The sequence below is a fragment of the Mytilus trossulus genome, chromosome 3, assembly GCF_036588685.1.
Source record: "Mytilus trossulus isolate FHL-02 chromosome 3, PNRI_Mtr1.1.1.hap1, whole genome shotgun sequence".
NCBI classification, from domain to species: Eukaryota; Metazoa; Mollusca; class Bivalvia; order Mytilida; family Mytilidae; genus Mytilus; species Mytilus trossulus.
In genome coordinates this window covers 78,916,246-78,928,344 of record NC_086375.1, presented here as the reverse complement: position 1 = coordinate 78,928,344, position 12,099 = coordinate 78,916,246, and the positions used below count along the sequence as shown (strand labels likewise).

Below are 12,099 nucleotides of genomic sequence, written 5' to 3'. Positions count from 1 at the left end.
AAGAATTGAAACTTAAGGGTAAGTTATCTTTCATTTTACAGTATGTTCTCAAGCTTTTTGAAATATGGAATTGATCTTTTTACAAATTTGTCAAAAAAAAGAGGCTGAGTTTCAATTTTTTATAGTGACAATATATTTTTTTATGTTTTGCTTACACTGTTGTAGGGAGGATTGAAGGCTGTGATATGGACAGATGTTTTCCAGTGCTTTATCATGTTTACTGGAGTTTTTGCAGTATTAATTAAGGTATATATTATTGGTTCTTTCTTTTTAAAATATTTTCGTTTCATTCTCCGTTGATATAATAGCAAAAGCTTGATTTTAAATAATTATAGCTATCATTGTGAAATATATGAAAAATATGGACAAAACAAGATTGTAGATTCATGACCATGTGTCCTTTAAAAATGTTACCCTAAAAATGTTTCCCTAAAATGTTACCCTAAAAATGCTACCATAAAAATGCTACCCTAAAATACTTCCCTAAAAAAGTTACCATAAAAATGTTTGTCGATAAATATTGAGATTGATTTTCCATGCAGTCGATTGTTATGTTTGATTACATTTTGATAGAACAATACCATCGAACAAACAGCTCAAACAATATTTAAAACGGGCAAACACCGCCCCCTAAAAGTATCTTACTGTACAAATAATTTAAACTTATCATAGATACCAATACTTCATAAAATTCAAAGTTTTGTAAACAGTTTATTTTGTAATTATGACCATGTCAATGATAAACCATGTCGACATATAGAAAGCTTTGTTCATAGGAACGCAAACTCTTCTCTGTAGATATATATGATACAATAATATGAACGACTGCCACTTTTCCTAAACAACTAGTGAAATGTAAACATTGAGCATTACACAGTGTACAAATTTTGTAAAAATTCTAAACTGATAAGTCATGGTCAAAGAAACAGTAAATGGGCTTTGTCACAAAATTTTGATTATATTTTGTATACAGCTTCTTTTCTATGAACTCTAACTAAATATCAGAAAAAAATAAAGCAATAATGTTGTATTGTCTAAACAATAACTGATTGAATTCTTTCAAAATATGTAAACATTTGATAGAAAGCACACAACATAAGTTACTTGATCTTAAAAGAAGTTAATTCCCATTTCCTTTCATTTATAAGTATATTTATATAAATCATCATATAATTTCAAAGAAACATTCAGCAGCTAGTGTCAAGCGCTAGGAATAAAGCAAAACAGGTATTGATCTAAATTAGTTTTAATATATATTTATAGAAATATTGATGCAAGCTATACTTTATTGTAGTTTTAGCATGGGTAGGCATTATATGCATGATTATTTTTGCCGAGCGATAGTAGAGTTAATGATTAATGAAAGCAGCCTGAGTGAAAAAAGGTCTAGCATGTATTTGTTTGCATATGATCTTATACTTATAACTCGGACATTATTTCATTTATAAAGGGAACATATGACGCTGGCGGACCTAGAGAAGTCGTTAATATTTCATCGCGAACAGGAAGAATGAATTTCTTTGAGTAAGTAAATTTTCTATTATAGATTAGTTTATTGCCACAACTTTTTTGTCCTATTCATATGTTATTTCTAATAAGTGAAACAAATATTTGCAACCAGACATTACGATCTTTAAATTCCAAGATGTCGAATATTTTGCCTGAATTTGCTATAACCAAACAAATTTTTAACCAATTTTTGAACTCAAACTGTATAATTGATTTATCAAATAGAAGGAATATTTGAAACTGTTTCGATGAATTCAGTACATAGTAACACATTCATAAATTTCTGATTATTTTATCGACCATTGCTATTGAAAGCCATCTTAGTTTTTATCCTTATATTAAATTTCTCATGTTTAGATAGGTTATTATGGTAGCAGTAAGGTACTTTGTTTCGAAAGAGCGTTTATCAATAACTATTGCATACTTGCAGTTTTGACTTGGACCCAACAGTTCGTCATACGTTTTGGGGATTAGTTGTAGGATCAGCAATCCGTTTGATAAACATGACTTTCTCACAGCCAACAGTTCAGCGAATATGTGCGTTAGAGAAACAAAAAGATGCAAACAAGTAAGTATCTCTACACAAATAACAATGGTTTAGAGCGTTACAACAACATATGATAAATTAAATGTTACGGTTCACTATAACTACAACATACTCTTGAGGTGTATTGTAATCGACGTATTTATCCATATGCCCATACTTTGTTGATACGTATATCCTTACTGCTATTAAGTTGTCATTTTAGTATATTTTTTGACATTGTCATATAAGCAGGCGGTTTTGTTAGCCATAAAAACAAACTCAACACATAACATTGTCAGATAAGCAGGAGGATCGGATAGCCATACAAACAGGCTCAACCCACCATTTGTTTTCGCAAGATGTCCTGTACCAAATCAAGAATATGGTAGTTGTTGTCAAAATAGTTGGTATCTATGTACCGTACGTTGGCATTTGTGTTTGTTGCATTTCAGGGTTCCTGTTGTTCCTTTGTTTTCCTCTTTTATACAGTTAATGTGTTTTCCTGAGTTGTAGTTTAAACCCGGATTTGTTTTCTCTCAATTGATTTATGAACAGCTGTATACTACTGTTGCCTTTACTATTTCTAAATAATTAACTGATTTTCATTTTATCGCTTCGTGTGTCTGAGTTTTACACTCTTTAGTTTTGTTAAGTTTGGATTTATGAGACTTGGACATCAATTTACTACTGTAGTCCCTTATTTACACTTATGAATGCTATTAATTGTTTGATAGTTTTCGACTGAATTAAAGAAAAAATTTGTCTAGCAATATGCTTCTCATAAAGTTCATATAATATAAAATTTTATTTAATGCATAATATTTATTTTCGCAGAATGCTGTTCGTATCAGGACCTGCATTTCTTTTTACCTTATCACTAGCATGCGCCGAAGGACTTGTAGCATATGCATACTTCACCACTCAGGGATGCGATCCTATTGCCTCTGGAGACATAAAGAAAGCAGATCAGGTAAATCCACTTTATAATTTACCTTTTCTTCTTGCATTTATCTAAATGAAATTGTAGCACCTAACTTAGATATATCACAGAATAAAAAAACATAATTTTGACAAAATATTTAAACTGTGCCGCATAACGATGGAAAAGTTCTATCACATAAAAAATCAACATACATTTTTAATAGAATCATATTCAAAACAGTGTGGTCCTGGCCATTGATTGACGACCTAAATTATCCCATTGACTGGGGCAGATTAGGTGACCGTTTGTCGGTAACAATCACTGCTCACTATGTACTTGTTAAAGACACTGAATCTGTGGGGTCACCAAAGGTTCTCAACACCTAAATAAAGCAATTCGAAAAACTAATCCGCAATAATATGATGTGTTGATTTATATCAATAATATAAATCAAAACATAAAGGTTATTCCTGAATAATTTTTCGAATTATTTTATTATTAAAGGCGTTAAGAACCTTTGGTGACCCCTCAGTTTAAATTCTATAATAAGTAAGAAGTGAGCAATGGTCGTTACCGACAAACCATACTGTTTTGAATATGATTCTATACATATGTAAATGTAGATCCTGGTATGATTTGTTTTTTTTTGTAAACAAATTTGATCGCTGGTTTGATGTCTTCTAGACGGTTACCCAACGAATTAACAGATTTTGGTTTATTATCAGATTTTCTTGATTTTACCCAATTATCCTTACCTGCAAGTTACATAACTAAATGTTATAATATAATGTAAAGTAAAATTGAAGCCAAATTGTTTTATTTTCTTCGAATGATAAGTAATGTTAAGAAATATTTTAATCAACGATTATTTCTTTTTGTTTAGATAATGCCGTACATGGTTTTTCATATCTTCAGAAACACGCCTGGAATGGCTGGATTATTTATGGCAGCAGTTTTCAGTGCATCTTTGAGGTAAAGGCTAAAATGACTAATACATGTTTAAACCGTTGTAGACGTTAAGCAGATGTATCGACCCAGTGCTAGTAATTGAAATAAATATATAATGCTACCAAACCTAAACATATGAAAGCCGTAGAAACTAATGATAAATAACGACCCAGTCAAAGTCAATGAAAATAACACTTTATACTTCATTCGAGTCACTTTTCTTGATTAACATTTACAAGAAAGGCTCAAACTCTCTAAGGAGTATAAACCTGAAGAAATGTTAAGCGCTATGTGACGAAAAAGTCTTATACTTATTAATTTATAGTAAAATGAAACTTCAAAATAAGAAAAACAAATTGAATATGTTTAATTTAATATTTGAGGTTAACTTTGTCTGAGGGATTTTGAACCTTATTTTTTTATTGATCAAAGGGAAATATTAAAATAATTATAAATAAAGTCAAATACCCTAGCCCTAGCAACTAAGCTGATGATATCATGCTAACTACTAACCCTATATGGAGTACACACGGTCTTTTCGCGGTTGCTTGTAACAAATTATATTCTTAGAACTAAATTAGAATGTAAGATAATGTTATACCCACAAATTCATTGAATATTTTAGTCATGACTAACAACTAATATTCATTTCGAATAGGACCATCTATTTTAAAAAGAGACGAAAGGTAAAATATAAAAGGCATTTTCGTAACCATAACTCGAGAAAACAGGAGCTCTGGAAGGGTGGGCAGATTTTTCTGCACATATGCCTTCTTCGTTTCACTCTTATAAAATAGCATGATAAGCTATATCACGTGATAAGAAATCACATAATAGCGGATTTTAAATCGACTCTTATCATATCCTGAGACATCGCTAAATTTGCAAATCATCAGTCATGAAAAGTTGCTAATAATGAAACTTGACAGGGTGTGAAATTTTGAAATAGAAACTATTTCTTATGGTGTTCATGGCTATTTTACGATCCTGCGTAAAGAAAGAAACAATTTTCCAAAGTTCTATCAAATCTTCTGACTGAATGTACGTTATACGTATACGAACGCAAGTAAAAGAGGGACGAAAGATACCAGAGGTACAGGTCAGTCAAACTCGAAAATAAACTGACAAGCTATGGCTTAAAATGAAAAAAACCAAACAGACAAACAATAGTACACATGACACACCATAGAAAACTAAAGAATAAGCAATGCGAACCCCACAAAAAACTAGGGGTGATCTCAGGTGCTCCGGAAGGGTAAGCAGATCCTGCTCCACATGTGGCACTCGTCGTATTGCTAATTTGATAACAAATCTGGTATAAGTCTTAGTCGGTAGGTCACATTCATGAAATGGAAGGGGGTTGTAGTTATGACGAAAGGAACATTTCCGATATCAATTGCGAAACGGTTATTCCATAACAGTCAACCAACTCGTGGTGATGGCGTCCGTGAAATTTACGAAGGGATAATTTCAACTTCACCATTTGGAACTCTTGGTTCAATAGCTTTCCTTTGATCAGCAACTCTCTATCAAGAAAATCATGATAAGAAATGCAAGCACGGGAAATGTCGTATCAATTGTCAAAGGAATCAAGTAAGTGATTAAGTGAGGTGACAGTTTATTCTAGGTCGCTTTTGTTGTACATCTGCTGGGATACAATTGGGGGGTTGAATAAAACTAATATAGAAATAAAAAAGCCATTTGTTTTTCTATCTAATTCAAATATTTTACCTTCCATAGTACCTTGTCATCGTTATTGAACAGTAGTGCTGCCATGGCAGAAGAAGACATTATACGACAAATTTTTAGAAATATATCTGATCATAAAGCTACAATCATTGCCAAGATTTCAGGTAAACCATGTTTCAATTAGTTATAATGTTATAAAGAAATATTTTACAATTACTGTATACAAATATATATTTCACATGCATGCAGTCCCATGGTTGTACATTTTTTAAGCTAAAGGTACACAAAGTCTGAAGGTCGTGTATAATATAATATTGATGATTAGTATTGTATAACAACAATATCAATAATTTGTTGATTTTCAATCAGGAGGGTTTTGTTACCGAATTCAAGCTTCCAACGAATATTTCTGTGTTTTTGACTGATATATTCTACTTCTTTACATTATTATGAAAAGAAACAAAAAAGTTCAAATTTCACTTAGATTTTGATATTTTCCGGGAGTTTAGAGATTGTGATGATACTCCGTTCGAAGCACAAATTAATGTCCATGAAACGATCAACTCCGATTTTCAAGCTGATCGACAAAATGAAACACATTAATTTTTTTATGCAAAAGAGTAATAATTTCGTTTCACAAACCACCATGCCACCTATAACTTTCAAATTATTTTGAACGATTATATGAACATTGTTTGTTTGTTTAATTTTCAATTGGAATATCTATTTGTAATATAAGTTTTCAATACTTTGTGCATATTTGTTGATCTTTTTCCATAAATTACAGTGGTTTTCTTTGGAGCACTTGGTGTTGGTCTTACATACTTTTTGAAGAATGTCAAAGGAATCATTTCTCAGGTACATAGATTGTCAGCAAAACCATAATTGTGTGTAATAATTAAGTGTCTTTTTTTAAATTCATGTTTGCATTGCAAGTCTTTTGGCTTTAATATAGTTGGATATAACACATACGTTTCAACTGACATTGCTTTTTAAAGTATATCAGGCACATTAAGTTTTGAATTTTGAATGCATAATTCAGAGATAAGTAATTGTTGTATATCCAATAAACAGACTGTTATTTCTTCGTTAATTTTCTATTATTTCGGTTTTTCATTTATTCACTGCTTTTAAACACATTGTGACTATTTAATTGCAGTCTTAATATGAAACATTTATTGTTTTACTATCTTATTAATTGAACATTTTTATACAATTCAGATAAGCACTAGTTTTACATCAGCTATCAGTGGCCCAATTACTGGACTCTTTTTGTTTTCTGCATTTTATCCGTGGGGAACCAAACGGGTGAGTTGAACGAATTGAACAATGTAAACTACTTTTAAGTTTATTGCATGCGTTTCTTGTATATTTCTTGTTGAATTATACTAATAACACATGGAGGGTCATTTACACATCTTACATGAAATGACGTCATCATACAAAACATTTCACATGATGCTTCTTTTTCTTTGAAACTTCACTTCATTCATTTATATGAAAATACTAAAGTTGATATTTTTGTCATTACTTTGTTTTTAAAGTAAATAAAATCATCATAGATATAAGGATTGGAATTTTATATTTTCGCCAAACGCGGGTTTCGTCTGCAATAGACTTATTAATGACGCTCGAATAAAAAAAAACACATGGCGATTGAATTATAATTAATTGGTAAACTAAAGTGATCAGATTGATTGATGTATGGCTTTACTCTTTGTGAAGATATTTATAAATCAAATAAACTCGGACGTAATTTTTTTTTAATTCCTTACTCGCTCGGGTTTTCTGCTTTAAAATTTCATCTCTGGATCATGACGATTTTAATATAAAAAGAAATATATCGAGTTTCATACAAGTGAGAGGTTTGGCTAGCTATAAAACCAGGTTCAATCCACCATTTTCTACATTAGAAAATTCTGTACCAAGTCAGGAATATGACAGTTGTTATCCTTTCTTTTGATGTGTTTGGACTTTTGATTTTGTCTTTTGATTTTTGATTTTCCTTTTTGAATTTTCAGTATTTTTGGTGTTTTTATTTTTTTCAATCGGATATCAGTCAACGCTATCAAAGAAAGATTTCGTTTGGATTCTATTCAGTCATATACTTTGTGCAAAGTTGTTCGAAAATAAAATTAAAAAAAATGCTCAGATTCCTAGGCAGCATTTGATTTGAATAAACATAATAATATATCTAACATCTGTCTTATATCAATGTCATTTATATAGTTGCAAACATGAGGAATCAACCTTCGTTAAAAACTTCATTCTGATCTTTGTGTTTGATCATATTTGTAGAGTGCTATCATTGGTACTTTGATGAGTGTTGCGCTCGTATTCTGGCTTACCTTAGGACAATCAATGTCAAAGTCACTTCGTAGAGCAGTACCACTTGTTTCAGGACCAATAGATCAGTGCTACAGTAATTCATCGATGATAAGTGTGAATGGTTTTACCAATTATACAGTAGGATATTCATATTATACAACAGAAGATCCACTTCCTATTGAGGCATCAGAACCGTAAGTGTAAATAAAAACAGCTATGAAATATCTTAAACATCAATGTTATCAAGTAGTAATGGCATAATCAAAGACAACAGTAGTAAATCCCTGTTCAATATTCATAAATCGATTAAGCGAAAGCAAATTCGGAATACAGACTAAAAGTGTTGGAAACTCATCAACCATAAGATGAAAACAAAGGAACAACATATAAAAACAATGAACTTCAATAGAAAACAAACGCAAAAACAGATAAACGGACTATTTGATAACAACTGCCATATTCTGATTTGGTTCTTGCAAATAAAAACAATAAACACGTCAAAGAAATGTCATAGATCGGAGGTAATGCGGCAAGTCTGGGTTTCTTATACAATTTTGTCTCTGTTGTGGTTTTATTCTTAGTAACTTTGATGTTTGAAAATAGTAGTTTTTGATGCTGTGTTCCATGGTGAAAAAGATATTTGTATTAATATCATAGTGCTTTCCATTATCTTTCCTCACTTCAGAGCATAACCATTTCCTAAAAAAATTTCCAGTTGTTTTTTTTTGTGTGATATTTTCCCTAGAAGAAGCAAACATTGTGTCATGCATGTCCTACGTATTTTGTTTCTGTTTTGCAATTTTTTGTTGTGGTTTTATTCTTAGTATCTACGATGATTGTGGACTAAGATATACCGGTTTCTCATCGATAAGAGCAAAGAATGTATTATGTCGTTTTGTTATATTTGTGTATTGATACATACAGTTTCCTCATCGATAGGAGCAAACAAGGTCATATTATTATATTTTCATGTGTTTCTAAAACGGCTTAAGAAGAATATTTTTATTTCTTATTTTCGAAAGCTGGTCCTGCTATACCTAGCATATATTTAAAATTCAGACGATATGAGTTTTCCGACGTTCTAATCTCATTAATCAACAGGGAAGAGACTTATCAATGTAAAACACAAACTGGTGGCATTGCATGAACTCTGAAAGGGGCAAGACACTTTGCGTCGACAGAGTAAGTGACTCTGGCTTTTCATGCATCACCCGTCACTAGAATACACTCATTTTCAATCTTAAAATCATCAAGGACACATTCGATAAATATGTCGCTAATGAGTTCAGACACAAATTTATTTTCTAAATCATGTTGGGAAAATTATATGTGCGAATATAGATTTTTTTTGGTTTGCCTTTATTTTGCAGCGTATATTTTTACAGTTGTATGACGTTAAACTAGTGTTTCTAAGTAAACTCATCATAGAGAACAGGATAAAAGTACTAGTTAATTCAAAACCAAACAATGTAAAAAGAAACTCAACTGTTCAAATATTTTAATCAGGAATATTCTTTTTTCCATTTCAGGGAAGGTTTAGATAAATACTATTCTATTTCATACCTGTGGATAAACGTTTTGGGACAAGCATTTACTATATTTTTTGGGATCATAGTAAGCCTTATTGAAGGTAATGACATAAAGTTTATTTTCTTCCTTCACTTTGTTACTTTCATGGCATGATTGGAGCACGGAGTACGTTGCGTCTAAATGAAAACTGGACAACTGAAAAAGAATTAAACACCAAACAACGATCTACGCTAAAAAATTCCAAGAAGTCAAAGGAACACTAAAAAAACCTTTCAATAAAAGAAAATTAAGACAATAGTGTACAGATGTTCAAATCTCGTAAATTCTAGAAAAAAGTATGAACACAAACAAAGAGACCAAAAAACGAGCTAATTTGTAAAGCTGCTTATTTTCAACTTAACAATTGATAATCAAACCATTTCAGTTGACAATAATCACATTTCAAAATAATACAAACGTACTGGTTTAAAATATTATCAGTTGCCGAAAACTAGTAGATTTATTGTAAAATGGCAAAGTTTTTCTTAAATGTAGTGTTTATCTAAAAAAAAAATCTTGCAATGTGTCCATTAAAATTAATGTTTATTTTATGTGTAAAGTTTCTGTTTAGAGAAATCAATAGTACCTAAAATCCATTGTTCAATACACATTTATTTGAACTTATTAAATTTACATTTGACAAGACAAAGAAACTTTTGTAAGTGATTTTGAAAGTTGAAATTGAACATTTAGCGAAATACATATTTTTTTGTTTTTTTATAAAGGTGTTCCCTCGTCTGAGTCTGTAGATGTGAGATTTGTTTTACCGTTTTTTGACCAGTTCTTCCCTTGTATTCCAAAACGAATTAGGAAAAGACTTTATTTTGGAGTCCCATTTGATAAGGTAAGATTATCTAATATAGAAGTCGCCCCTGAAGTTCTTAACAACTTGTTTCCACCCTATACTTGTAAATTTCATTCAATTTTCAATGTTTTTAACGTTTACGTTTTCTGCAATTGTGTATAGAAATCGGAGATCCTGTGATAATCTGCTAAAATAGTCGATCATTGCGTGAAGTCGAAAGTGGTTCATAAGTCGCAATATATATCCAATGACTGATCCAATTGTCCTACACAAACTGCTCCGTTAAATGGCGGATATACAATTTTTGTCGGGTCAATATATATCATAAATAATATTAAACACACATATCCAACGGGAAAACGATAGCAAATGATATCCAAATGGAATGGTAATAAAGAAATCCATGGGAGGATATCCAAAAGGGGTCGATCTGCAAATAATATTTCTGGGTTTACCTTCACCAGAAACGCCCAAACCACAAAAAAAAATCAAAACCATGTATGCTGCATTACTAAAATTTCCATGAGCTATATGTTCAAAACCAGTTAAGCGTGGACATTTACTTAATATGATGTTCTTAACTTACGGCACAGTATAAGGTTTGATTATGTTACAAAGCTTGCTTAGGATTTAGATTTAATTAAACAAAATGTGTATGCGAAGATTCAAAGTGATGGATGACTATCTCGAACTCATTTGAAAAGATCAGCTTTCACTGCCCACCGCGAGAGCTGAACATTTTTATATGAAAACATGACCGTTTAACTAAAAATGACATTAGTATTTGAATTTAATTGCAGAGAGAAATTATGTTGGAAAAGTATGGTAAAGACGAAACAGACGTTGCTACACTGAATAATCTTGGAAAAAAGAATGAATCGTCAAAAATAGAACTTTTATCATTTCAAAAGGAAGGAAAATTTATTGCAGATGAAGAAAAAACAATCATTTAAGTTTTATTTATACCAGTTCACCAGTTCAGTCTTATCTTAACCATGGTTCTTCTCATAAGACAGATATCTTGTTTACACATTAGTGCATAATATACATTTATTCGATAGCGTAGTTTTGTATGTGTGTGTGTATGTGTGTGGTTATGTAATGCATGAACAAAATGTCTATGTCAACTTTTCATTATATCACGCATAATGAAATGGGTTAATTTTTTAATCCAAAAACTAACAAATAAAAGTTTTACAACCTTTATAACTATATATTGTACTGTTCTTATTTTGTTGAAAAAATGAAAGGGACATATAATTTCTTTGTAAAATTGTTATAACTAAGTAAGAAAAGGTTACAAAAAGAGTCATTTAATGAATTAATGTTGGTTCACGGTCCTGAACATAGAAAATGATAGTGCGGATGGGGCATCCATGTACTAGGGACACATTCTGGTTTTCAAAAAAACTAGAGGCTCACCTTGGTATATGTGAACAAAGGAAGCAGACAGTTCATGACAAAATTGTGTTTAGGTGATTGTGATGTGTTTGTACATCTTACTTTACTGAACATTCTTGCTGCTTACAATTATCTCTATCTATAATGAACTTGTCCGTGTAGTTTCAGTGGAAAATTTTAGTAAAAATTTACAAATTTTATGAAAATTGTTAAAAATTGATTATCATGATTATAAAGGACAATAACTTCTTAGGGGGTCAATTGACTATTTTGGTCATTTTGACTTATTTTGGAGTCTCAAATTACTGTACATTATTGCTGTTTACAGTTTATCTCTATCTATAATAATATTCAAGATAATAACCAAAAACAGCAAAATTTCCTTATAATTACCAATTTAGG

At 31.0% G+C, this 12,099-nt stretch overlaps 1 protein-coding gene across 3 annotated transcripts in view; it reads left to right on the top strand.

The window, feature by feature from the left end:
- The window catches only part of LOC134712530 (sodium-coupled monocarboxylate transporter 1-like), a 52,318-nt gene extending 40,810 nt beyond the window's left edge, over positions 1-11,508 (top strand). For all 3 annotated transcript variants that reach the window (XM_063574170.1, XM_063574169.1, XM_063574168.1), the window contains exons 6-17: positions 166-246; positions 1,451-1,524; positions 1,940-2,077; positions 2,870-3,005; positions 3,841-3,929; positions 5,646-5,758; positions 6,382-6,452; positions 6,816-6,902; positions 7,893-8,116; positions 9,452-9,552; positions 10,217-10,335; positions 11,097-11,508. In XM_063574170.1, the coding sequence (XP_063430240.1) occupies positions 166-246; positions 1,451-1,524; positions 1,940-2,077; positions 2,870-3,005; positions 3,841-3,929; positions 5,646-5,758; positions 6,382-6,452; positions 6,816-6,902; positions 7,893-8,116; positions 9,452-9,552; positions 10,217-10,335; positions 11,097-11,249 (1,386 nt within the window). In that variant the 3' untranslated portion in view covers positions 11,250-11,508. The remainder of the gene's footprint in view (positions 1-165; positions 247-1,450; positions 1,525-1,939; positions 2,078-2,869; positions 3,006-3,840; positions 3,930-5,645; positions 5,759-6,381; positions 6,453-6,815; positions 6,903-7,892; positions 8,117-9,451; positions 9,553-10,216; positions 10,336-11,096) is intronic.
- Positions 11,509-12,099: the final 591 nt, after the last annotated feature.